Consider the following 27795-nt stretch of genomic DNA (forward strand, 5'->3'; position numbering starts at 1 on the left):
CGGGCCCTCGGCGGCGGCCGCTGCGCAGGACCGGCCCGCCGAGCGCGCATGCGCGGCCGGAGGGGGGGCGCATGCGCCGAGGGGAAGGCGCGGGAAGGCCGGCCGGCTGGCCGGCGGGGGGGGGGCGGACGGGCGGCCCCGGGGGTCTGCGGCGGCGCCGGGCCTGCCGGCACGAACCCCCTCAACCCGTCCCCGGGCTCAGCCGGTTCCCCCCCCCCCCCCATACACACCTTCCCCGAGGGGCGGTTTTTAGCGGCTTCACCGCGTGGCGGTTTTGGGAAGCGACCGGAGGCAAATCACGCCGCTGTTTGTGCCCATTTCAGAAGCCTTTCCCGTAGCGCTGTCACCTCAAGCGGTATGCACAAACACCACGTTGGCCATGCTGTACGAAGGTACTTTTTGGACGGGATTTACACAACTCGTTTCTGGCTTCGCAGCTCATAACTGAATTTCCATTTTACACCCTCAAGATGTAGCTCCTGATGCTTATTTTTTGACAGATTAATGCCATCTGGCAGCTTCCACTTCGGAGCAACTGCACCAGGATAGCATACGGTTCAGCTGCAGACCTCGCGTCACCCCCTCCGAACTTCAATCATCTTAGTTTCACAGAAGCTCACAGCAATGCAATCTGCAGTGATATTCAACGCTGCTAACAATGATAAAGAGCCACAAAACGAGTTACCTTCTCTGCCCCGAACAACAACTTATACAAAAAAAAGCAGTTACCTCAGAAGCACCTCGTCTCTGGGGTTCATCTGAGCGTGGCTGGGATCCGTCCCGCGCCTCCTCCTCGTCCCCTGCTTTCTGCTAGAGGTGGAAAGAAATGCTGCATATACGCTCACCGGAGCAATCGCGATAGGAAATCGGAACCAGGCCCACAGGGAAACACGGACCCCGAAGGGTGCTGGGAGCAGACCCCCCCCCGAGATCCCCTGGTTACGGGCTACCGCGGTTTCAGATTAACTCACGCTTCGGTAAAAAGTTGCTGATCGTAACCCGAGCGTCAGCACTACTTGCGGCTGGAAACTCTTGTTGCTGATTAACAGATTTAACAATAGAAGTTTTTTCAGATGGTTCCAAAACACCACTTGAACCTTACAAATGCCACGTCAGAGGATTAGATAAAACTGCAACAACAAAAACCCCTTAGGAATAGAATTAGAATTGAATTTATTTGTACTTTGAGAGAAGGGGGAAACAGCAGTTAAGCTAACTGGCTTCTTAGTTTTCATTTTACACCTCTGTGCTTCATAATCTATCTTAAATTAAGATTTGTGTAGAACCCCTCTGTGGCTGCTGCTTTCACCATCCATTGAACTGTCACTGCAAGGTAAAACCAAACTCGTCTTTGACGAAGCATAAAACGGGCAGGTGCGTAGGAGACTAGCGTGGAACTAAGCTCACAGCTGCCAGGCGCCTCCCAGCTATTCCCATTATTATTTGGGCGCTCGACTTCAGCAACGTTAGAGGGGCCGTTGTTTGCAGAAAGTCATAACAGACCATATTCTGAAAATCATATGCTTTAAAGCATTTCAAGGAGGGCATCCAAAACCACAGGGTGTATTAGTAAATTGTCTACATTGCCAAAACAGTAAACTCCTTTTCACTTTTGGTGCCCTACTCAGTCACTTCAGTATCATCAATGTCCCAGCTCATCCCTGTAGATATTTGTCTGGAGAACCAGTAATTCTTCAGTTATTCATTTAGATTTGTGCATTACATGATTTCCAATCAATACAGATCAATCATTAGCTTTTGTTTGTATATGCCTTTTTACTTTTGTTTTAAATTCTTTTAATCTGAAAGCTACTGTAATCCCTCCTCTTAGTTTTACTACAGTTTTGGATATCCCATATGACCTGGAGTGTCCTTCAGAAGTGTTTTTCCTTAAAGAAATCTCAGGTCATATTTATGATTAGTGTCCTTAAATATATTTATCCATTTCCTGCAGCTATTTTATTCTTCAAAAGAATGCTAATATAGATCATACAATTTACATGTAAACAACCAGTTTCCGTAAGTGCTCTGTATAATTTATATTTCAAAAAGAATGTGGAATAAAATGTGAATATATTAAAAGGATAATCCTCTAACTAGACCCAGTAACTACTGAAAATACAGAAAATTCAGTAGTTTAGCCCAGATGCATGTGAACTGTCCTGTTCACGTGTGCAAAATAAATAGGTGTGAACAAAGTCCAAATAGGTTAGATCAATCAGAAAAACTGCAACAGAGAAATTACCAGTTTAGCCAGATGAAGAAATAATAGAAAATATTACATCAGATATGAGACTAAGTAAAAGGGCTTTTAGAAAAATACAAGCAAAATTCAGGGATCAGCCTTGGGGACTAATCTTTTCAGCAAAAAGATTTTTAACTTGATGATGAAATCAGCTAGTGACAAAAATGTGTTTATAGGAGGAATGGGAAAGGATTTTTTTTTTAAAGGAACTTTGCTAGTAGCTTAGGCAATTAACATCTCATAAACCGTAACAGAGGATTAACTTGATGACTCAACCCAGTGTCCCTATATTTAGCCTCACAACCATGCAACATTTTCTAAATTTCTCAAATATTAGGTATTAGCAGTTACATGTTGAACAGCAAATCAATGGGGATGCTCCTGCATTTCTCCGAAGAACTGAGGACAATAACTTTCAACAAAAACATTAAACGTATCCATTTCAGGAATGCAATATTTTCCCCTCAGGGTGAGCCAAAGGCTTTAATTGCAAGTCCTGCTTTCACCTGTACAAAATTTGCCTGTTAACACTCAAAATGCTGCACTGTCCTACATTCACAGTCGTCTGTTTAAACCAATAATTTATTTCACTGATGCACACTATCCATGCTCAAGTTACGCTCCCTCTGAGGTCCGACTACAACAGAATTGGGAAATAAGCCTCCGCTTTTCTCAGTTTTCTGTTATGCATCACCAAAGAAACATCATGGATGCTCCAGATATCAAAGGAGCCCTGCAGCAAGAGACCCCGGTGAGAAATCCTTAAAACAGAGGCTCTGTAACCCAACTGAACAAAGCATCTGCAAGACCAACCGTGATGATCATTCTGCAGTTTTCTTTTCGGGAAAGACTTCACAAGTTTTCCAATGCTTGTTCTTTGGACCAGCCAAACCATACTCCAAATCCCAGTGCAAGCAACCGATCTGGCCATGCCAGCAACACAGCACGTCTCCCGTAAAGAAACCCCCCAATATCCCATTCCACTCGCAGCTCATCGGCACACAGGTACAGGAAGAGACACAAAGGATTTTGTTTCCATAAACACATTGCACTATTTAAAGGTTTTCATCTTTAAATTTAATTAAAGAAAAAATGTCCCAAAGTGATTAAGCATGTCTGACTTCCAGCTTCTTTTAATGGCACAAGCCAGTGCAGTAAGTTGTAGATACAGAGCTCAGTTAGATTTTTATTTAAAAAAACAAAACAACAACAACAAAAAAAACTTTCAAGGTGTGAGGTCCTATTAAAAAAGTGGCTGTTCACTTGTAAACAGAATAAAAATAAAAAGAGCGCAATTAAAGAATTTTCATACAACTTAAACAAAACCACTTTTCTTAAGCAATACAAGTTACAACTTTGTAAGTACACCAAAAGCAGAAAAACAAATAAAAAAATTGCAGAAGAATCACGTATTGTTTACTAAAAGGATAAACTATTTACATTGAATATTAATAGCTTGACATTTTTATTGCTCCAATGATAGTGTGTTTACAAGTAAGTGTAGTAAAATGTCATAGTGGGACACTAATACGCATATATTTATGTTTTTGCATATGGAGTTTTGTACCTATCAAGAAGAGCATAGGAATGTTTGTATTTATCAAGACTACACTAGATTTAGCAAAAATGTTTTGTTTTAGTCATCCATATAGAATCAAATCCACACTTCCTAGATGTGTCTGTATGAGTCTTAAAACATATATATTTTTTTCCTCCTATAGTAAAACAATTTCACAGATGCAAGTGGAAAAATCAGTAGGTTAGAGCTTTGCTACTCCACTCATTTTTTGATACTTTAATACTTCTTAAGATACAAAACGGTCCTAGATACAAAACCAAGTACTTCCTAGATAAAAACTAGAAAGGAAAATAAGTGTCAACATGTTTATGTGAAAAATTAAACACTGATTAGGTAGATAGTATTTCCATATCTGCTTTTAAAAAATCGCTGCAAACTCGCACTGAATGCTGTTACTAGTTCCCTTTTCCTCATCACTCTTCGCCCAGTATTTTCTCTTTTGTTGGAACCAGTCAAGGCACTTTCTTTACCACTACTACTACGCTTTGCTAACATTAATCTGTTATATTGCCATGAAGTCTCTCTCCAATTAACAAGCATCCTTCATAAATGGTTTTACTAATTCGTGCTGACTTCTTACTCCTAAAATGAGTTTTTTAGTCTTAGAAAATATAATCATCTGCTGAATGTTCTTTTAATAAAGCCAAGGACAGCCTAGGCAAAAGAGAACCTGCAGGCAGTACACAGTGCCCCGAGTTCACAGCAGTACTTACAGCTGCCTTCATCTTCAAATGAGCTATGGAACCCGTGTCTTTCAGATGCAAGTAGTATCGCATGCTGGTTTTGCGTTTTAATGCAAATCTATCTACTTATTAAAATATGGAGCTTGCTAAAAATTGCTGTTTTGGTGCTCAAATTCTTTACGAGTTGCTTTATGGCCACAAGTTTAGACGCCTATTAAAACACAAAAAGAAAAGCCCCTTTCATGTTTTGAAGGTTATACAATTCATAATTTAGCGTAAAGAAACATTTATAGAATTTATGCACTTAAATATAAACCTTCTAACTTCATATTCTATGAAATACACTGCTTAAGTGGGAAAGCTCAAGATATTCTCTCAGCTTGGCACAGCATTTCACAGAAGCAAGACAAATCAGATGGCGAGATTCTGAATACGATGAAGTCAGCACAGACCCTGGAGAGGATTTCTGTTAGCAATGAGACCGATGAACTGTTCAGTATTCAACACTGGCAATTAATAGAAGTCTCATTTGGCTTGCCTGTTCTCTCAGTTTGAAAGGAACGCTTTGAAAGAGTAGTCGCATAAAAGAAGAAAAATAAGAACCTGCTGAGATTTTTTGACTTTCTTGCACAAAAAGGAAATGATTAACAACAAAGTTCTGGCATAACAGTAAGAAATTTTCATCATTCTAAGTTAGCAAAAAAATTAAGCTAAGCTCCCTTTATTTGCTGCCCAGGAACTTACTTGTACGGGAAATACATGTAGAATTGAATGTGCTATTTCTGTTTTGGTTTACACTGTATTTTTCTACCAGTAAGCATCTTTTCTGCTTCCAGTTAGTTAAGACTCATCCTAAGAAATAAATACAGCGGACAAAATACTCTAGATGGTTCTGTGATGGAAATCTGAGTTGCAAGGTGCAGCTAACATTAAATCCAGACACCACAGTGTTTTATTCTTTAAATTGTGTTATGAATGGAACTGAACATTAGTTGCCACCCATCTACTAGTGTCAAATGAAAGCTCTGCACTCAGCATACAGATTTCAGAGTCTGAAGCATCAGTCCGACTGGAAACTACTGCAAGCTCTGGAGCCTGACATTCCTCAGCTGCACATAAGAGGGACCAGAAAATTGATTCAGAACAGCTTGCATAAAACTGGCCTTCCCTAAACACTGTGTACGAGAAATCTTGCCTACTACAGCTATTAGAATGCAAGGGTTTTACAGAGACTTTATTTGAATACAATATTGCATACTGAAAACATGTAAGTACATTCAGAGGAAATCCTAAGTCAGCATGAAACTGAAAAACTTCAGATGGTGTCAGAGGAGTCAAGCTGCTGCAAAGAAACGCTTGGACACTTACGATGATATTCATCACAACTTACAGACACTAAGTCACCTGCTGGTTTTCTTTTACTCCTTTTTTCTAATTAGAAAAGGGAGGGATCTTGCATCATTTTTCATTGTGTACTATTACCAAATGGTCTTGCTTAGGCCAGATGTTCTGGGAAATCTTTCTACAATTACTTCCCTTTCCGATATCAGGCAAACAGGGAAGAGTCCAAAATACCTGTGAATTCCACAAGGCATTTGCGGCTGTGCAGACTGTGCTTGAAGGCCATCCACCGAAACATGCATGAACCCATTCGACTGATCCACTTCCTCCCATCAGCATATTCTGGAATGCTACTCTGATTTAGGTAAAATTTATCTCCACTAGAAAGGATGCAGTATTACCTAGCTCCAACTTTTTCTCCTTAGTAATGAAAGTATTCGATTATGAAACATTTTTTTCCTTACTTAAAAAAATAAAATAAAAAAAAATCCAAACTGACATCCGTATAAGCCTGGTTTAAAAACAGGCTTTAGGATATTCTGATAATAGCAGCTGCCGTCTACTCCACAAATATGATTTTTTCAAAGATGAACAGTATTTAAGGTTCTTATTTCAGGTACTATAAATGACATCCGAAATTAAAAGGAAAAAAAAAAAAGAAAAAAAAACCCAGAAATGCTATGCATTTTTCATCCATTTACTAAACAAAGTGCAACTGAGCCCTACACATCTGAGAGTATGTACAAACTCATTATGGCTTTACCATAAAAAAAGCATGTGAATGGGTCTATACAGTCAGAGGGATGCTAACAAATGTAACGAATAAAACTATGTAGAACTGTTGGCAATGGAATAGTAAGAGCTATATTACATTCTGTAAACCTTGGCATACCACACTTTACATTATGCAAAGACTCAATATTTACAAATCCATAGTGGGTGAAATAATTAACCCCCTAATGTAAATGATGATTTTGCAAAGTGCAGGACAAAACCAGTGCTGTTAATTGCAAGTCCTATGCAAGCAAGTTATACTAAAATCATTACTACTAGAAGCTTACCTGGACGTTTCTACTGAGGATTTACAGGAGTGCAACAATTAGGATGAAATACAGAATGACATGGCGTTAGGATGTATGTTTAAGGACAGCAAATACAGAAATTAATAAGGCAGCATGCTCAGAACAAGTTTAAGCAGCACTGATGTTAGATCCCTAGTGGCAACTATATCAGTTATTGTTAACGTTAAAAATTCAGAGTGCAACATAGAAGCCTCATTTAACATAAAAAAAAATGTGCAAATTGTTCTCTTCTTAAACAAAAGAAAGTAACATAGCAAGGAAGATATTCTACTGAAGAACATTTTTAAATCACAGCAAAGTAGACCATCTTCTTTCCAAAATCATCTACAAGGCACTAAGGGTAGAAAATGACAGGTAACATGAAAGACCAAGCGCTGTTCCTCAGTCAGGTCGAAATATGGGATATTTTGGTAAGAACTCTATTAATATTACCTGTTGAAAAAGGGAAAAAGACAGACAAGAACAGAACACAGTAACCAAAACGTTCAAACTTTTAGCACAATTTCCATGCAAAATTATCTAGTACATAAGACTAAACATATCTGAGATATTCTTTAGGAAGGAAAAGTTTCCCAGAATAACAAAAGAGAGACTTTAGTCATTTTGAAATACAGGTCTTACAGGCACTCGACTTTTTGGGGGAAGACTACCTCTTCCCTCCAAGCCTAGGAAATCTTCATGCCTATACATGAAAGTGGGTGGGAGAACAGAAGAACAGAAATACCTCAAATTCTACTTTCCTAAATGGATCGTCTACCTTGAATAAAACTCTTTGAAATTCAGAGCTGGGGAGGGGGGGGAGGGAAGGGAAATCAACGATCCAGACAACCCCCCCCTCCCAAAACACAGAGCCTACTATAGTGCTGCACCAAGTATGTGAAGTAATTATAAATACTGATCTATCAGTAGGTAGTAAGTGTTAAGAACCTGTGGACTGCTGTGGGAATCACACCTAGGCATGAATTCGCAGTGGGTCTCCCTCATTTCAAATTACAGATCAAAATAAGTCTACTTGTAGGGCAAATGTAGAACTGCTATGAAGAGAAAATATGTTAGCAGTCACAATTTCTGAGTTTCAATATATGCCGTGGCTGCTCTCATTATGAGCTGCCTTAGCAGGTACATGCCAAGCAAGACTGCACATTTTTCCGAGAGATTTTTCAGGCAGGTGAAAATCTAGTAAGTTAAGGACTTTCTCTGTAAATCATAGTAATGTCGAATACCAAATAAGTTACAGGAATAATACTTACATATTCCATCATATTGCTAGTTTCGCATTTCCTTTTACTCAGCTTCCAGTGCAAACCAAGCTAAGAAAATAATTATCAGAGGATTAATGTGTAATACAGCATTATTTTAAATGAGTTATATAACATAAGCGTATACCAAATTATTAGGATCTGGACACTAAGGTATAAGATCAGGACTGGATATAAAGTATGGAATTATAACACGACAGTAAAATTCCTATACGCCAATTATGCAAAAAACTTACTATTCTTAAAACTGAAGAAAACAAGCACTCTAACTTTTCTTACCTTATGATATAGTCTGTTATTTTCCCATTCTAATAACTTCTGAATTGATCTTCTAGTCTAAAAAGTAAGTCAAAACTGTATTATAAATGGTTCAGTAGCCAGCCTCATCCAGAAGAACTTTACTATTGTATTTCTGGCTTAAGATTAATTTAAAATGTTAGTTTTATAAAAGCAGAACCAAGCAAAAGAAAAACTGGAAATGCAAGTCCTACCATGTCAACTAGCCATTTCTCAACATCAGATCTTCTTCAGAAAAAAAACACAAACAAAACTTTTTTTTTTTGTTAACTTAGGACTGGAACTTTCCAAATCCTCTTTCAATTATTAGAGGTCCTTCTGAATTTAGGATTTTTGCCCACCATAGCCAAGCCAACAAAGTAGAATCTCCGATCTTCTCTTGGACAAAATGCTGCCCTCTCTGTGGATAGATTACTGAATGCAAGTAATCCACATACATGTAACTTCCAGGTTTTGCTAATCTAATTCTCATCTGAATCCTGAAAAATCTCAAGACCACAGAACTCTGACTCATAATAAACAGAGTCTATTTTCAGCTCTTAGATATTAAAGTACACACGACCTTCATGTTCTGCTGTCTTCACAAGCTCCCTCACAAGCCCTATTCAGAGCTTCCACAATACCTGTGTGCCAGAAGATCATGGCAACCACCAACATACAAAAGGGAACCCCTGAATATGAGATACAGTTCCTTAATCAGCCTATGTCTACAATAGGGACCTCATTGTGACAAAAAGCCAACCCATTTCTAAAACTAACAAGCCATTTCACCGATAGTGGGAGAGGGGAAAGTGTTTTTTTAAATTTATTATTATTATTTTTTAAAAGAGTTTCAGAGATTTTTAAGGTCAAAAAGAGCACTGCAACTCCTGCATGGTATGCCATGGAACTCTACCCCCCAATTCTTTTGTGCAACCTAATAACGGAAGGTGAGCTAAACCACCTCATTTCAAAAGATACAAAGATATCCAATCCTGAGTCAAAGATTTAGTGGTAGAGAAACCAGCACTTCTTTGTAAATATATTTTTTTCCCAGCAACCAAGTTATCCTCAGGGTTAAAGAGTACGTGTTTCCTGTTCCAGCTCTCTGAGTTTCATATTCCAGCCTTTGGGTCTTGTAATGCCAATTTTTGCTAAATTACAAAATTAAGAACCATCTTATACACGTGATTCTTAGAGTGATCAAATGACTTCTTAATGCAATGTTCAATGACCTGAATAGATACATTGTATTTCACTGCACAGCATTTTTCTTTCTCCAATTTTCAAGTCATTTTGCTGTTTTTCTCTGAGTCTTCCCAATTCTTTAAATATTTTTTTAATGACATGTTGATTCTGAACTGGAAATACTTCAATATTGGTCTTAGCCATGCACCACATAATGTATGTCTATACTGCAGTGCTGCCCAGAGATATCAAAATTAGTTTGGACGTGAGAATAACTAGTGACAACAAAAGAAACCTTTTCAATGTTTTTCTATACGTGTGTGTGTGTGTATGTGCACACATCCATACATATATACAAGCACATCCAAAGTAACATGAGCCTCCCAAATCCTGCTTGATACATATGGTTTATACCTTTGAGAATTACATTAGTGCTACAACATCACATGCACATTTATTTGTATGTTCACTAGCACAAGAATATTAAGTTTCTAAAAATTTCAAATATTCCATCTGTATATCTTAAGTATGTTCCACTGCAATAAGAACATATATAAATGCAGCTAAAATGAGGAAAATAAATCTTGCAACATTTTAATGATACAGACCTCAGCAATTAGCAGTTTAACAAGTTAACACAATTCTTTCAGTGCCGTGATTTCAGCATTTTGTGGCCAAACACTATCTCCTCTAAAGCCTCTGTAAAGCTTTGGTCTCCAGTGTAAAAAACAAACTACCTGGTTCTGGCTCTCACCACTCAGAAGAGACCCAGATTATAATAAAAAGGATTCTACAAAATCTAACCTGAAGAATCTGTATGGGATATATTACATATTGCTTTTACAGGTATGCTTCACTTGCCAGTCAATGCTACTGATATTTTCTGAGCAAGCTGGAAAGCTTGGCAAAACACATTTCTGTTTTATTTTCTCCGAAAAGCACTGCCTATTCCTTGTCTTTGCTTTTAGTTTGCATTCTTAAAGATAATAAACTTAATGGCAAGATTTATTACACTTTAACATATTTCTACTTAAGATCTTCTCCTATACTTAAGCTGACAACTATGAAAGTTTTTTTCCCCCAGTCATCCTCGTGCTATTACTATTTACATTTCTGGATGGTAAGGTTTTATGGCTACAAGTAGCACAAAATATATAGCTGCAAAGATTATTTTTTACACTGTTTTCACTTACATATTTCCAACAGGTTTATCACTGTGATAAACCAATTCTAAATGGAAGCCATAGAAGTAATTAAAATTATATTTACTCGATCTTGTTAAAGTGTTTTTCAGGATTATTATTTTGGACCTGATTACAAAGTTCTTCAACAGAAAGTTGACAAAATAAAGGGAAATCTTAACACTCTCAGAATGGAAAATTGAAACTCTGATCTTAATAGAACAATAAAATATGTCAAATAAACCACAGTTCAGAACTATTATGGTACATATTACATACAACAAAGTTATTTTTACTTTCAGAAATACTTATTTCTGAGAGAAAAACAAGGGTAATTTTCACTTCAGTTAGGGCAATTTTTGAACATCTAGTTCTGCACTTGTTTAACACAATTCCTACAGCTTTAGAAATCCTGGAAGTTCAGGGTATCATATACACCATCCTGTTCCTTGAACTGAGATGGGATTAGCTATACCTAGACTATCAATCCAACTGGCAATTCAGTATCTTTTACTTCATTAACATGTATTTTTCTAAGGTAAAAACTAGAAGAAAAACAGAATAAGCTTTTGAATGCAAATGAGATACAGAAAAGGGTTTTGAAATGGGGAAGATACAGTTAAAATTTATTTAATGTTGCCAGCAGCTGCAAAAGAATGCAATGAAACACGTACTTACTCTTTTGTTAAGACAGACTACAGGCCACAGGCTACAGCCCAGTGTGCAGCAGCAGCACAGACAGCCGCAGAGCAGCCATTTTACATTAACAGGAAGATTCTTTCTTAAACACGCGTTCACACGACTGATGCTGGTCTTGAATTCTTCTGGGGCAACCTGCAAGAGAAGTGCTGAACTTCAGTGCAAAGCCATCACAGAGTATTTTCTTGATAATTGGCTCTTACCGATTTAAAGGTAAATGAAATGTAATGCTATTATACACTACGACCCAATCTTCCAAAACACTCGGTTATCATGAAAAGGCACTTTCCTGTAACAAATTTATTTATGGTGCATGCTTTGCAAGAAAAATTACATTAAAAAGCTGAACATAGTAACTTAGATGAACAGCCTTATCCATATTTATTGTGCCATTAATAAATCAATCCTCTTGCTAATGTAACAGCCCCAAACAAAACTGGAAGTAGGACACAGCCATGCAACATATGCAACACTGGAAAAAAAAACAACAAAAAAAGGAAGAATGAAGGATATCTGATCTACAGAGGAATGAAGGCAGCTTTGTAGTAAAAAGGCTGTGTTGTGTCCCACAGGGAAAAGGAAAACATGGTCCAAATCTAACTTCATACCAACGCAAGCCTACAATGTGCCTGGGGTAAAGGTGGACCTCTGTCCACAGATAATTTGTGGAAATGGCCTACACGTACATTAGGCCACAGCTTTAGTTGTGGCTCCTTCCTAAACAGGGAGGCCAAGAAAGGCGAACACAGGATTACATTCAAGGATTAATAAATGCATCTTGTACAGGATTATGAACCAAACCTATCGGCACAGCATCCTGCAGATTAGGTATATGAGACTGAATGATGATTCAGCAAATTCTAGTTCAATGGATTTTCTTTTATAGCACAGCGACATTAAATGGCAAGCGACCAGTTCAACACTGTCTACGTTTATACAGCCTGACTGGGAAGGATGCCTTACTCTGCAAGTGCTTAATCTGAAATACTTTAACAGAGCTTAATTTTAAAAGTGGATACAGCGTGTTTTCTAAAATCTGTGCATCCTAAGAAGGGCCCTGTGAGGACTCTGATTCACGTGAGCTGAACAAACAGCCGGGATAGTTTAAGATGACAGTGCCCCAATTTGTGCGTTACCACCTCTCTAGAAGAAGAGGTGGAAAGAAACATGAGTTCACCTGCTGTTTCAGGTTATCCTCCAGGATTTTAGTGCAAACCCATCCTCACCACCGGCTGGAGTCCGAGTACTCGACTGTGATCACAGCAGATAAGCCCACAGCTCTGCTCCACCCACTCCATGAGCTAAGAAATAACCTCCAAAGGGCAGAGGCACCCTAAAAATCTACATCAAGCTTTTCCGGAACTCTTGTGCAAACACACAAGTATAATCTTAACAAAATCACTAATCATTCTGGGAAGCTTTAGCCCAGATGAAAACTTTACAAAGACGGAGATGTAAAAAGATGTAAAATTAACTGTTTATAACTTCGTGAAGTGAAAATACAAATAAAATGCTACTACTTCAATGACAGCCCCCCCCCCAAATTACTCAGCCTTGTGCTTAGCAAGACCACTTCTTTTTGTTACAGTCTCACCTACTTATTCAGAACGAGAAAGCTTTCAACAGCACGAATTTCTAAGCATGGAAGAATTTTACATCATTTACCTGTAGTTTGGTGCAATACTATTTAAAATGTCAAGTTTTCTTTTTTTGGAGTAAATTAGACAATACGTGACATCATGGTTTTGACATTTTATCTGCTAAGTTCTCAATTTTAAAAATATGGTTTGAAAACCAACTTCTTTAAATGAAGGAATATTCAGAAAAGCTTGCTCAAAATAACATTTTCTATATATAGCCACAGCAGAGTCACAGTGGAAAACTGCAGGCTCTATCAGAAATAAGCTTCTCCAATGGCAGCATGTTTCTTATAAAAGAATGAGAGCATTTAACTATCCACATGCCCCAAATCTCTCATATCTTTACAGAAGAGCTTCTGGACTTGGTACTGAGAAGCAGTCTAAGCACGTCCTGTATTAGCACTCCCCAAAGGATATCGGCTCTGCAAAGACGATCTAAATAACTTGAATCCAACAAGTCGGATGTGGACTCATGGTATTAGATGTAGCTTGAATCCAAGACGGCACTCAACTTTATTCTGCTTTGTGAATCCAAACTCGGGATTGTGTTAATCAGATCCAACTTCAATAGACTCAACAAGTTAGGTGAAACAATTCAAAACCAGAAAAAAAAAGTTTCTTTCCTAACCACTTCCTGTGTTGAAGAAAAAAAGACAACTTAATGTGTATTCAAAGCTGTGCAACTACTACACAGTCCTTCCAACCAAGCCCAACTCTTTCGATTCTGCAAACAAGCAAAAAGAAAAAAAAAAAATTAAAGACACCTTTCACCAAAGGAGCAAGACCAAGGGACAGGAAGTCGAGAGGACCTGATCCTGCTACCTCCACCTAGCCACAAGAGCTAAAAGCATTAAAACATTGCAGGAAAGGGATTAAATAAATGCATCTGTTTCCCGGCCCTTCAGATCACCATGCAGTATAGAGTCAGAGGTCATCTGGGTTTGTACACAAGCCAGGTCTACAGTTAGTAACATAAGAACATCAATTCACATTGTGATTATTTTAGAGTAGGAATGAATAAGTACACAGCAAGTATCTCAACATTTAGTTGGGGGTTTTTTGACAATTAAAAACATGGTGTAACACAGGCAAATCATGGAGATTTTTTTTCCCAATACTCAAAACACTTCCTTGCAATTCTTTTCGCATATACAAAGTGGAGCAAATCCAAAAATTCACTTTAGACTGATTGGAACATTAGAATTTAAAATGTATTTTATACCAGATGTCTTATTCAGGTTAGTAAAAGAATGATTAAAAGAAAAGAAAGAAAGGAATCAAAAAGTTCAACACAAATCGGCAAAAGGAAACAGAGACACCCCATGGCTTGGGATGTTTTGAATGAACAGAAAATAATCATGTTGTAATATGTGGAAAACAAGCCTGTACTTGCATGTGTCTGAAACCAGAAGGTTTTACAGGTCTCTCTGCAAATGCCAGCTCTCATATCTAGGATATCACAAACATCACATGCACATGAACAGGACCACTTCATCTTCACTGTGAGAGCAAATTTTGTAGTAAAGATTGGGTTGGTGGTCTGCAGTATGAGCAGTTTGAGGTCAGACATGCTTTCAAGTAAATTGGGATTACACGTGTTAACAAATGAGGGTTCCTGACTTTTAAGGAAGTTTACATGTGGCTCTGTTTGTAACATTTAGATATATACAAATGGCACCTTCTTTGATAAGACCCTTGAAATTTGTACATGGATCATCCTGTTTATTTTAAAGATAAAAATAAGGCCTTTTTTAACCTCATTAGTACTTGTGCAATAAATTCCACTAAGAAAGGAGACCATTCCCTTTTTTATTAGTCACAAAGTTTGCTGGACCTTGACAACAACCACCCCTCCCACCCCCCGATGCAGCTGTGCAAGCCTACCAAGAGAATGGAGCTGCACAGCCTACAGCTTAGCTCAACGCAAAGAAACTCGGTTATCAGTGACAACATCCAACATGAAAAGCAGCGAGCCGGATTCTTAGATCTCAGCCGGCAGAAAAATCAGTTTGCGTGTGTGTGTGTGTGGTGGTGGTGGTGGTGGGGGAAATGCACATATAGGACCAAGTAGGAAGACACTGGCCTGGTAAGATTCCCTATTTCTGTTCACTTTTAGAAGAATCGTTTCAGTTTGATGCTACTTTATAAGAACATTATTAAAGTACTCTCATTCCTACATAGGATGGTATGGTAAATGGCTAATTTTGCACGCCACCAAGCAGCACGGAGATTTTTTACTTCAGGTATTTTGGCATAATGTTTATGATAATATAGTATTATGAAAGTGCCACTCCTACCTCCTAGGGTATCAAATACTTTCATGTAACGGTGTATCTCTTGGTTGCAACATAACATGAAATTACTTAAGAGCACACAGTTTTGACTAACCAAGATTACTGCACATATTTTTCCCTTTTAGAAACATCTTCATTTGAAACTTAAGGAGCCGGTGACCAAGATATGGATCATTCTGTGGTACAGAGGAGAAAAACACGGTTTTGTTCCTCTCAGTTTATAGCAGTTAAGCAGATGATGTTACAGAGTGACAAAGGACTAAATATCTGTAAATAAAATAATACCTTACTAATATGCTATTCAAATGAAACAATTACCTATGAGGTTTATTGATTTTTGACCTAATTTTAAATCTTGCCATTGTTGCAGCTAAAGATATTGAAACATTAATATGAAACAACCAAAATATTTCAAATAAACAATGGACATTTAACAACGCTTCCAGTGCAAAGAAAGGTCACTAAGAAAGTCTAGATTTGAATAATTTGGGAAAGTCACTTGGAGAGTTTCTGTTTGGGTCTTGAAAAGAAAGAGATAAGTACATAGCTCCTGGCTGTGCAGTACACCTTGTAAAGAGACATTAGCTCCTTTCAGGTCTTTAAAAAAAAAAAAAAGGAAAAAAAAAAGCCCCCAAAACATAAAAGGAGAGGAGGGAGTGTCACAGTATTTTACAACAGGATGCAGGAGAATCTACAAACACAGGAAGAGAGCAAGTAAAGCCCAGCAGGCCTGATCTTCCTCCTTCAATCAGCATGATCACAAACCCTATCAATCACAGGTTGCAACGGGATCACAATACCACGAATACATTTATGGCTTACACTTCCCTGCACTGCACGCTCCTCGCTGTATAGGACCCTTATTGTTTTCGGATCAGGGCAGGAAACTCCACTTTCTTCCTTCAGGTTCACTGGTTCCATCATTTTCTTGTCACCTGAAGCAGTGCGCGCTTTGTGCCACATACCATGAGGAGTTTTTTTTTTAAGCTTGGTATAAAATTCATGGTAGTGAACAAACTGCCTAAACTTTTAGAACTAGAAGGTACGCTTCGCTTTGGCACAACTATAAAGTTGTTTTAAAATTGTATTTTAAATGCTTGTTTCAAAAGATCTAATAACCCTGTAAAACTGTAGCATGTAGAATTTAAATTTAGCTGGAATTTAACTCTAGCCAAGTCCAATCACATTATTCCAAGATAAATATTACATCCGTGTTAAGTGCAAGTCAAATCTTTTCCTGTAAGACTTTTGTTTTTTTAAAAAAGAATCAACTGTTTCAAAGCCCACCTCTGTCTTCATAAATCAGTTGAAGCTTGCTTCTCATCTGGTAAGATAAATATCAACTTAACCTAGCTGAATTAGCTGGGGCCAATATCTGACCTACCTGATATTTTCCTTCTCTTTGTTTATGTAATTTCCTCAAATATATGCATCCACCTCTCCCTCAAAAAAGCAACAAGCATCTCACTTAAATATTTAAGATGCACCTACGTGCATCCTAGCTGTAGACAACAAATCTACAATAACTATCCAGAACCTGTAAAAATGGGGAGAGGGGTGGAGAAGGAAGAATATTTCAGGTAAAAACAAATTGGTGCAAGGTGTACTGTAGTCCTTATGTAGATGGGCAAATTGAGGGTCAGGAAGCTTAAGTATGTCCCCTAAGGCTATACAGCAGTATAAATCAAACAAGCTAGTGTTTCTGGGAGAAAAGCATAGCTGGTTTTATCTATTTTGGATCTTCATCCAAATCAATTAATTAAAAAGAAAACAGTGCCACAGAGGTATCCATCAACCACAACTAATGCTTTCACCTTTTCTACTCCATTAGCAGATGGGATATATTATCAACACCAATTCATAATGGACAACAGAGCCATTTAATGTAATGCTACACGTACATTCTGAGTAAAGTATGACATTGCTTTATATTAGCCATGTATTAATGCAAGTTTACTGTAAACATTTTAATCAAAAAATAGGACTAAATATAAACAGTCACTATGCTACGCACACATTGTGATTTGTAAAAGAAAGGCAGAAATTCTGAAAGTGATGCATCAACTGCCTATAATACTTTGTATTGTGAATTATTTACAGGGTATTTGAAGAATACTTTCTTACTGGAACAAACCGAGTTTTCATTTTCAGTAGGGATGAAGGTGATTGACTGCCATAACCAGTAGAAGCAGCAGATTATTCATTTCTTGCAATTCATGAAAGCATTAAAAAACAAAACAAACAACCCACAACCCTGGTTTTTAATGTCCTTGATGACAGTGTGACAGGCAGCAAGAAAAACTGTTTACTGCTTCATTTGATTGGTGTTTTCCCCTCAACAAAAAGAAACTAATTTCCAAAGTCTTCTAACTAAAAAAAAAAAAAAGTCCCTCAAATCTGTATATGAGAAAAAGATAACAGAATATCAAGATTCTCAGTAGAAAAAGCATAACTATATACAGCAAATCCATGTTTTGTGTGATCGATGCTGTCACAGATTAGATCCATAGAACAAGAAGGGGAAATGCCAGGCAGAAGCATTGCTAAATTAAGTCCAAGCAGTCAACTGAACTTTAATTTAAACTTTTGCTACACAGTGTTAAAACCAATTGCTTGCTGTCCATTTAACAGGAGGACAATCAAGTGGAAAATATGACAGGTATTGAGATTTGCATCAAAAAGCTTTTTTTTAAAAAAAAAAACCACAAACATTTTAGAGATACAGAGAAATGCAATTATTTCATCAAATTAAGTTTTAACATTTCCCACTAGATATTTTTTTAGGTTTATTTATAGAAAACTACAGCTTGATTAAAGCAGATAAAAACTGGTAAGATAGTTCCAAAAAGTCATCTGTGGCTTTTCAGTGAGCTGAAAGAGTTTCTTGGAAAAGAATAAGCCTATGACATGCAAGGTAGTTAAATACAGATGGGGTCAGCACCAGCCTTCACATTAGACACTGTGAAGTCAATAATATTCTTCCTTTTGACTTCAGTGAAATTCTGAATGGCAGCCAGAGCTCCTAGGTTGCCTTTTAACATCCAGAAATTCCAAACAACCTACTTTTCAACTGGACTCACGTCAAGTAATGCTGGACAAATTCAGCTGGAGAATTTTATCATTATACTCTGGGGTGAAAGTGAAGGGAAAAAATTAAAAAGAAAACCAAACAGATTTGCCAGAACAAGCAGATGCCATCCAGCTGCATTTCAGTATAGTGTTAATGACTCTACAGCTACAGCAAAAGTCCGCAGAGACCTGTGAAGCTGTAGCTGTATGGTATGTCATTAGAGACAGCAGTAAGAGCCAAATACCTTCTTCCTCACAAACGCTGGAAAAAATACACAAGGGGGATATAAAATGAAAAAAGAAAAGCACTAAACAGCTGAAAGAAAACATACATAAGAGAAAAAAAATCAAAATAAAACTAAAAAAATACAATTATGAAAAGCATTTAAAACAACAATCAATTTTGTTACAAAATTTCATTAATAATTCGCTACGAATTAATATTTATTGACTAATCTTGCATTTATAAAGAAAATAGGATTCCAGAGAAAGCAAAGACCATGGCAATTTTTCAGAAGAAAACTAAACGATTGTACTGGTGAATATATACTAAAAAACTACTTAATTTATAGATTTGACACATAACACCATAACATCTTGTTCCTTAATGCTACGAAAAACAGCTTTTTCTTCCATAGAAGTGTCTAAAAATAAACTTAAAGCTTGACAGATATTAAACAAAGAGAGGTCTAGCAGCTGAAGTAATTGAATTCATACAGCAGGTAGCACAAAGTCTAGGCATTTATAAACAAGGGTAAATAAGCCTCGGTTTCATGTGTATTGCTGGAAGAAAACAGTATCATGCCACCTTGAGTTCTTCTGTGTTTAGAACATCAGTAATGATGAAAATCACTGCAAATTATTCTTTTTCCTTAAAAAAAAAAAAAGTACACTGTAAGGGATTGGTCACTGACCACCTAGTTCATACAGGACAGAGTTACTCAACAATCCTCAGTGCAGTACTGACCTGCAATGGATTTTTGTTTGGATTCACCAACACGTATTTGTAGCACAGAAACTGCTGGATGCAAGGTATCTTTCCATTGAAAGGAACATTTTAATCTCACACTTACCTTCCCTGTCAGAATAGAAGGAAATTCTGTGTCAAACTTGTTGCTCAAGCCAAACCTTGAAAACAAAAGAGACAAACAAGATATATTCCACCTAACTTACTTTGTTTCCCTTAATAAAAAAAATTATAATAGCTTTTGTATTTCAAAAAGGAAAGTCTCTTTTGTCTTTATGTTATATAATCTCTTTTATCTTTGCATTTACATCATTTCACCTGCTTTCAATTTACATTTATATAAGATCTTGTGCATCATTCGTAAGGTAGTTTATAAAACAAACATCCCCCAAAAGAGAAATATAGCTTGTTGTCTTACTTTAAATAGCTAAAAGTACAAAAAATCTCTTACAATGGGAATATGGCAAGTTTTAGTCTTTCCTTCCTTACAGAAAAAAAACCCTCTAGTTGCACTAGTTCCACTAATCCTTTTATTGTTATTTTTCTTACTCATACAATTTATTCATATGCAATAGATGAGTTTCTTAAAACCAGCTTTATCTTCTTTTTACAGCATTCATAACCATATATCTAAATAAAACACAGCTTTGGCCTGAGGTAAACTATCTCATGCAAAATGTGTAAGAGCCTAAACATAACAGTTCTAAAACAACTATGAACTTCAAGAAAATTAAGTGTTAGGTATCACTGTGACTAGTGGTTCTTCAGTGAAGTGTTCTCATGATGGGCATCAGGTCAGCATTTATTGTAGCCCCTGAAAACTATAGGGAGCTGGGTATTTTGCAGAGTTGAGAAACTTTGCTGGGAAACCTCTTACCACTAGCTCCAAACGTGCTGAACCAATTCAAAGTTTCAATAAGCTAGTTTTGTAGATCAGCAGGACACTGACAGTGCAGGCTGACTTGGCTTTTTCCCCCCCTTTTCTTATTTTTAAAAGCTTGTATGAAGGCAAGAGGTTAAACTCTGATACTAATCCTGCTAGCTTGTGCAGATTCACAGAACTATATGATCTTCCATCCTCTCCACATCTTTAGTCCTTCCAGTTCAGCAGCATAATGAAGTACAACTGTAATGAGCCATTGGCATCTGAGCTACAATCTTTTAGATTGGAACAAAGCTGTTTACTGTACATCAAATTAAAGGCTTCACTGTCAACTCTCTCAACTGCCTGAATAATTTTGTTCAAAAAAAAGGGGAAAAAACACCACCACCACCAACAAAATCACCGCCAAAAATAAAAGCATTAACACCTTTTGCATTGTTTATTTATTGTAGAAACTAATCTTTTGGGAAGACAGTATTTGCTTCGAGTCCTTAATGGACACTTGTACAAATACTAGTATTGCCGAAATGTCACCAGTCCCCTATCATTACATCACATATGTACACTCACACACACACAGTAGTAATTCAGATATCCAGACTTGGCAATGTAACTTGTTTAGAAGTAAAGACAAGTGTGTAATTATCCTCAAAGAAGAGAGAAGCATAATAAAAGAACTTGTGCTGTCTTTGGAAACCTACTAAGCTAATTAAAATGTTTGTCAACAGTACTAGTGAGGAAGTCTAATTAAGTACTTCAGTGGCTAATTTAAGTCAGAGCATATTAGAGTGCTAGTTGTTTAGAATATTTAAATAAATCAATCAATCAACCGAAAGGGTAGATGCTCATTTAAGCACTTCTGAGCCTTTGTCTCTTAAGCTATCCTAAGTACTATATCTAACTGCCACTTATTTGTGTTTGTTTCATTCAAGGTATTTTCACTGAAAAACTTCTAGAAGCACATGCAAGTGAAGCACGGCATAGGCTACAACACGTTAAAGTGAACTTGAAAGCCATGATACTAAATTAGTGCTACAAATATAAACAGTAAAAACAATAGAAAGTTAGGCAAACACAAAGGTTACTAAAATAAGCACATTTTCATCTTCTTCCAACATAATCTGGCAGGTCAGTCTCCATTTTTTGTAGGTTTTATTTTTAAGATAAAATTTCCAAGTTTTGTTATATGAAATACTTCTTTTTAAGGAAGCTTGATAAAAATGAGGTAGCCTTTTCAGTCTTTAAAAAAATACAGAAAAGCCTAAAAACAATATGAAGCACATACACAAGCTTGCTCTTGAGGAACAGTGACTTTTCCGTCTATCAGCAATGAAACTATCTGAAATGATCATAAAGTTTTAGCAGTCAGACAGTGTAAGCAGTGAACTATCAGAAAGTTCAGGGAATGCTGCAGAATTATTTACTACACCCACGTAACATAAGACTAGTTGCACTGGATTGAGCCCAAGGTCCACCTAGCCCAGAACACTGAATCTTGCAGTGGCCCATAGCAGATGCCTAAGGAACAGCAAAATAAAAGTGCAAGCGTGTGCTAGCATTTCCCCAGCATACTCTTCTAACAACAACCTTCAGCAATTTCTGGTTCAAGAACTTCTTGAGCCATAAGTGGTGCCTTTTATCTCAATGATCATACACTCATTAAAATTCCCATTGCACTACCAATCTCCCCAAAGAATAAAACAGATTAATGCTTGCTGATTTAGCGCTATTAAGAACATAACAAAAGCACAATATATTTTACTGGATTAAATTTGAAAGCTGATGAAGTCCTGAAACATATTTAAAGCCCCAAACTTCTAACAGCTGCCAAAACATTCTGCTCAGTTTTAACACACATCCAAGAAATCTCAGCTACAGAAGCGCATATATTTTACCCTGACACCTTCAAAATGGCTAAAAGAATATAAAAGGCTTTGACTGTACTGAAAACAGAATTATGCTACATCGTAATACTACATGTTTAGTGAGCATCACTGATGGCCTTTAGCACAGTCTCACTAACGTGTCTCCAGAAGTTTTACAGAATATCTTCTTGATGATTTACTGCACAGTTCAGACAAAATTAAACTCCCATTAGCTGGGGGGGGAGAGGTAGGGAGGTGGGAGGGGAGAGGAAGGGAAGATTCAAGAACCCAATAAAAAAAGTAATTTTTTAGAACAATAATTAAAGCAGAATGTTGTATAGCTCTAGAGCTATGTGAGCAACTTTGAAAAAGCACTTAAGTTTTAACAAAATATTCAAAGTCAAAAAGTTAAGACCTGAAGTCTTGATTAAAAGAGAAATAACTTCCTAAGACTTTCTACAAAAGTCTAACCCATAGCAATAATTAAAAAAAAAAAATCACTACATAAAACAAACTCGGGTATCTGTCCTTTAAGTCATTTAAAACATCAGTTGGTGACCACTTATTTGGGGGTTATTTTTCTGGGTCCTGAGTGTAAGGCCTAAGATTTAGAAATTCAGATAAGTCATCTCTATACTTTAGTTGCAATTTTCTCTCTGCATGAGAAATACCTCTAAAAGCAAGGTACTGTTGCCTATAGGCACAAGCACTGGGATAGAACTAGGACAACCTCAATTTCTAGTTCTTTCTCCGTTTTTAGGTACGGCATCAGACAAGTCCCATCTTCCCTATTTGTAAAATGGGGAGAATACAACTTATCACAGGCAGTTGTAATAAGATACATCTCTAAGTCCCTCAAAAGTTGAAGCCCAAAAGGCATATCCTGAATCATAAGTTGCAAATTCCTGCTGCCACAGGTATCGCATTATATAATTCCTTCCATTAGTTTACAAAGCATGATATGGAAGCGAGGTGTCTTGTCCCCAGAACTGAAACAGGCAGAATTTGGTAAACATTTTCCAGTATTCAGAATTATCTAGTATTTAAAAACATATTTAGAAGTGCTTTACTTTTTTCTTCTTTTGACTTAAACTGCCCTTCACTCTTGTTTATTCTACTACTGTATTTACAGACAGTAATCAGGCCTATCAGACAACATGAGCTAAACCTGTTTAGTCAACTCTCATATGATAAGCTTTCCATCCTCCTTCAACATGGTTCCTTTCCCCATTCCTAATCCAGTTTGAATGTAACCTATCTTGAACAGGTGAACTCAAATTCTATGTGCTATTCCCATAGGTGACATCAAAGCTTTCTGTGATGGTAAAGAATAAAGAAGATATTCACCAGCTGAAATCTCCTTGGACACCTAGTATTTCTCTTTTTAGTCTACGACCTTTTCCACTGAAGCCAAGACAACTACTGAAGGGCACAGGGCAACCTTACTCACAGACGGTGTTTTAGAAAATTAATTTTTTGATAGCTAAGGTCACTTACTATTTTAAACATGTGGAAGATTTATAACTCTGGGATAATCAGAAGACAAAACCCAAACGTCTTCCTATCTCAACCGAGAGTACTTGGCTCCTGCCTGCCTTTCCTAATTCATGACGATATGCTGTTCATTAGCACCTCGATTACAGATGCCTGGAGCACTCCAAAAGAAAACATAATGGAAGGAAAAAAAAAAAGGTTAACTTCTACCCCAAACTAGCAGGTTTGCAGATTTAAGCAGAAATCACAAACTGAAAGATGTCCATTCACATGGACTTAATAACATGGAAAAATAATATGTCAGATAACCAAATTAAGAGTCTGTTTACTGCTCTGTTTTTGAAAGTTATTGCTGTTTCTTTGGTGGGTATATGACTCAGTCTTAACTAAGAACATTTATGTTGAAATACTTGGATATGCCACCAGAATCATGCCAACTGTGTAAGAAATGGAGAGCAATGGGCAATTTACAGTTCAGAAACAACGAAAAATGCATTTACCAGGTCCCAGCAATTTCTCTGTACTGAAATTGAAAAGCCTGGTAAAAACTAGCAGTCATATTTATTGTTAATTTTTTTTCAAAGCAAGAATCTTCTAGAATGAAAAAGCATTGGGCAACAAAAATTCTGCTACCTGCTTTCATCATCTCTCTTAAAAAAAAAAAAAAATACACTTTACACAATTAGTCTTATCATGCACAGGGGTAAAGGGTTAGCAAAACAGTCAGTGGAAAAAGCAAAATCCTGCTAAAAACCCTTAGAAGATTCCTGAAATCTATATTTAGTACAGTTGGATACTGCAGTGTAACTCCATTAGGTTCAGCTCAGAGACAAGGTCATATGAGTAAAAACTCTCATGCAAGCAACTAATATATTGTTTGAATCTACTAACTTGGGAGTATTTATAAGACTGTACATGAAAAGCTTGACCAAAAGATGACACTGGAACTGGAGAATTACCCCTTCTCTATACATCAAAAGCATCCAAGAAGGCCAGTGTCAGAGGAGGAACTAGAGGCATCTGAAACAAAACCCAAGGAAAACAATGGGTTTTCTTTTTCTTTCTTTCTCTCTCTCTTTTTTTTAAAATGCCTGCTCCCCCCCTTTAAAAAAAAAAAAAGAAAAAAAAAGAGAGAACCAGAGTGTGTCTCACTTTTGCCAAGACAGAAATTTTATCGGTAACATTCCAGATGGGCTCAAAAAACAAACACAAGTTTTACTGGATGATGTATCTCACTTCAGGAACTAGAGCAGGTTGCTCCTGAAGCCAACTGATTTCAAAAGAAGAAGCATTTGTGTGATCAGAAAGTGACAAGAGTTTCAGAACTGATATACAGTAACCGGAAGTTCTTTAAGAAGAAAAACATCCCTCATTTAATGAGGGGGTTAGGATTATATCCTGTATTGTCTAGTGTTTATTTGCACTTTATTGGTAGCAACCACTAACTGTTTTTATTAGTTTAAGGAGGTTTTAAAGACGTCATGATCTGATAAAAGAAATACTGTCTTCTGTCATCTTCCCAGGAAGGCATATTTGTCACAGAAAGAAAGGGGAAAGTGAGGGGAATGGGAATTCAGTTCAGGTAGTTACATGGGCATGTATGCTAGCTCATGATTCTCTCATCACTTACAAGCATTGCTTTCTTTTGATGTAGACATCATTAGTTGACCAAGTTCTTGGAGATGCTCCTGCCCATCCCCAAAAGATGTTGGAGCCAAGAAGAAGCTTTAAGGAAGATCACTAATACACAAAAAGCATCACAGCAGACAAAGCAAATGGATGGGTACAATTTTTCAGTTTAGTGCTTAAAAACAGGTAACTAGTAAGAGGGGTATATGGTATTCTGATCACTTTGCTTGTGTTACATTCCTCCTCGGGTTAAATTGCATGCTATTTGGGGTCAGGATAGAAAGAAATTCCATCAAACAAGCAAGTACACTGCGGTGCAGCAGAAAACTATCCACTGGCACTAGCTCAATGCAAACCTGATTTGGACTTACATGATGGGCACAGTATCAAATCCAACATTAGTTCTCTTAGGATGTGAGAGCCTTCCCCACCCAGTGTTTTTGCTGCAGATAGCTAGATCACACTGCACCTATTTACAGAGAGAAACGTGTATTCTTTTAAGCAGTCCAAAGATGGATCCAAAGCAACAGAAGCTTGATGGATCTCTACAATATGAAAATGTTGATGACTCCCTCCCTGTCACGTAAACAAGTGTAACAGCCAACAATTTGTTATGGATGTACTTGTTATATTTCTCCACTTGCAGGAGTAGGAATATTAAAAATAAAAAAACAAAAAAACAACAAGCAAACATTGCATATTGGGTCACGCTGTCTGATTGCCTTGCATTCCAACTGTACAAATGAGCGGCAAACATTCAGGCTTAAGTTGTGTTCTGATGACAAAAGCCTGTAACTAAACCTAACTCACCAGCAAAGTTTGGAGAAAATAAACTACAACCCAGCCATATGTCTCCTCTGCAGTGCAGTGTGGGGATTCAATGGCTTAGCTGAGACACAGAAAAGTAACTAAATTGTTTAATAAATTTGTTGAATAATAAAATCGTTTGAGCAAACATGAAAACCATCAGCTGATGCTAACGTGGTGTAGTGTTAACTTTTTATCTAAGAGAGCGTTTGCGATAGGAAGTACACTCGGGATTGTCGGGGCTGCTCCTGCACGGAACAGGCAACTGAACTTCACTTGTTCATTCATGACTTCGCGTTGCCTCGAGCTACCGGAAAACAGGACGTTTTCCGCCTAAACACGTCAAAAGCAAAACCCCTCACGCGAAACCGGTACCACGCAGGGGCCGGACAGCTGCTGCGGGCACCTGGCGCCGGCGGACGGCTGGGGGGCAGAAGAGGGATGGGGCGCAGTCCCGCCGGCGCTGCCCCCCCCCGCGGCGCGGCGCGCAGCTCCCTCCCTCCCTCCTTTCCTCCTCCCTCCTTCCCTCCCGCCGCCGCCGCCTCGCCTCAGCGGCCGCGCCGCCTCCGCTGCGCCCCGCGCCGCCTCCCGGCCCCCCGCCCGCCCGCCGCGCCGCACCGCGCCGGCCTGCCGCCGCCGCTCCTCGTGCCCGCCGCCAGCCCCCACTCCTTACACGGTGATGTGCCCGGCGCCCCGTACCGCCACGGGGTCTGGCGCATCGCGGGGCCGCGGCAGCTCCTGGCTCCTCACCACCGGCTCGGACTCCTCCTCCTCCTCCTCCTCCTCCTCCAGCTCATAGATAGTGTCGAAGTCCGCCATATTGGGGAGTAGTACGCTCATCTCAACCCCTCCCCCAACGCGGCCTCCCCGCGCGCCTGCGCACTGCGCGCTGGGGGCGGCACCCCGCGCGCCACGGGCGAAGCGAGGCGGGTGCGCAGGCGCAGCGGCGCCCGAGGCGTGTGCGGGCGCGCGCGCGCGAGCGCGGAGGGGAGCGCGGGTGGTCGCCCGCCGCGTGCCGGGCGGGGGGGGCGTTCCCTCAGCTCGCCCCGCCCGCGCAGGCCGAGCGCGAGGCCTCCCTCCCGCCCGCCCGCCCGCCAGCCCGCAGCGGGCGCGCCGGCCCAGGGGATGCGGGTATCCCCTGCGGCTGCCGCGGTCTCTCGGGAGGCGGTGCCAGCGGGCGGGGCGGGGCGAGGCGGGAGGTTGCGCCCGGCCCCGCTGGCAGGGGCGCGCGCCTCTTCCCGCCACCGCCGCGCGGCGCCACGGGGGGTGGCGCGGCCGTTGCGGCCGTTGCGCGGGGGGCCGCTGCCGCCGCCCCTCCCCCCGGCCGCCGCGGCGTCCCGCCCGTGAGGCGCCGGGGCGGGCTGGGCGCCTCGCGCTCTCGGCCCTGCTCCAGGTGCATCTCCAGGGGCTTATTGAGTAAAAGCGCTTGGGTGGGGCCTGCCCCTCGCTTTTAGCCGCCCGCTCGCTGAGCGGCGCTCACGTGGGCGGCAGGGTTTTGGGCAGAGGGGAGCTGCTTGGTGGCCAAAATGAAGATGGGAAAAGGGGGTGGTTTTAGCCACGAGGTTAGTGGCTTGTTGAATTGTCCCAAAGCGTGAAGTGGTTTCTGGAGAGAAG

At 39.1% G+C, this 27795-nt stretch overlaps 1 protein-coding gene across 3 annotated transcripts; it reads right to left on the reverse strand.

Moving 5' to 3' along the window:
- Positions 1 to 3299: 3299 nt before the first annotated feature.
- CHIC1 (cysteine rich hydrophobic domain 1) lies at positions 3300 to 27083 on the reverse strand. 3 transcript variants are annotated; one of them, XM_067304378.1, is made up of 6 exons: positions 26855 to 27079; positions 19610 to 19664; positions 11513 to 11668; positions 8469 to 8525; positions 8181 to 8240; positions 3300 to 7362 (listed from the first exon to the last, which is right to left on the reverse strand). In XM_067304378.1, the coding sequence occupies exons 1-6, from the start codon at positions 27019 to 27021 to the stop codon at positions 7312 to 7314; spliced, it is 546 nt and encodes a 181-aa protein (XP_067160479.1). In that variant the 5' UTR covers positions 27022 to 27079; the 3' UTR covers positions 3300 to 7311. The 3 variants fall into 3 exon arrangements, with proteins under 3 accessions (XP_067160479.1, XP_067160478.1, XP_067160480.1); XM_067304377.1 differs by lacking the exon at positions 3300 to 7362 and adding an exon at positions 7888 to 7964 and having other exon boundaries at positions 26855 to 27081; XM_067304379.1 differs by lacking the exons at positions 3300 to 7362; positions 8469 to 8525 and adding an exon at positions 7888 to 7964 and having other exon boundaries at positions 26855 to 27083.
- Between the last annotated feature and the right edge of the window lie 712 nt (positions 27084 to 27795).

This window comes from Apteryx mantelli, chromosome 13 (assembly GCF_036417845.1).
Source record: "Apteryx mantelli isolate bAptMan1 chromosome 13, bAptMan1.hap1, whole genome shotgun sequence".
Lineage (NCBI taxonomy): Eukaryota > Metazoa > Chordata > Aves > Apterygiformes > Apterygidae > Apteryx > Apteryx mantelli.

What these genes read in the sequence shown, in the direction of transcription:
- CHIC1 (XM_067304377.1), bottom strand. Translation starts at nt 27,021, where the DNA reads ATGAGCGTACTACTCCCCAATATGGCGGACTTCGACACTATCTATGAG. An exon ending in CTTCTATTCTGACAGGGAAG is followed by an intron (nt 11,669 to 19,609) that starts GTAAGTGTGAGA and finishes CTTCTCTTGCAG; the next exon opens with GTTGCCCCAGAAGAATTCAA. An exon ending in ATAACAGACTATATCATAAG is followed by an intron (nt 8,241 to 8,468) that starts GTAAGAAAAGTT and finishes TTATTTTCTTAG; the next exon opens with CTTGGTTTGCACTGGAAGCT.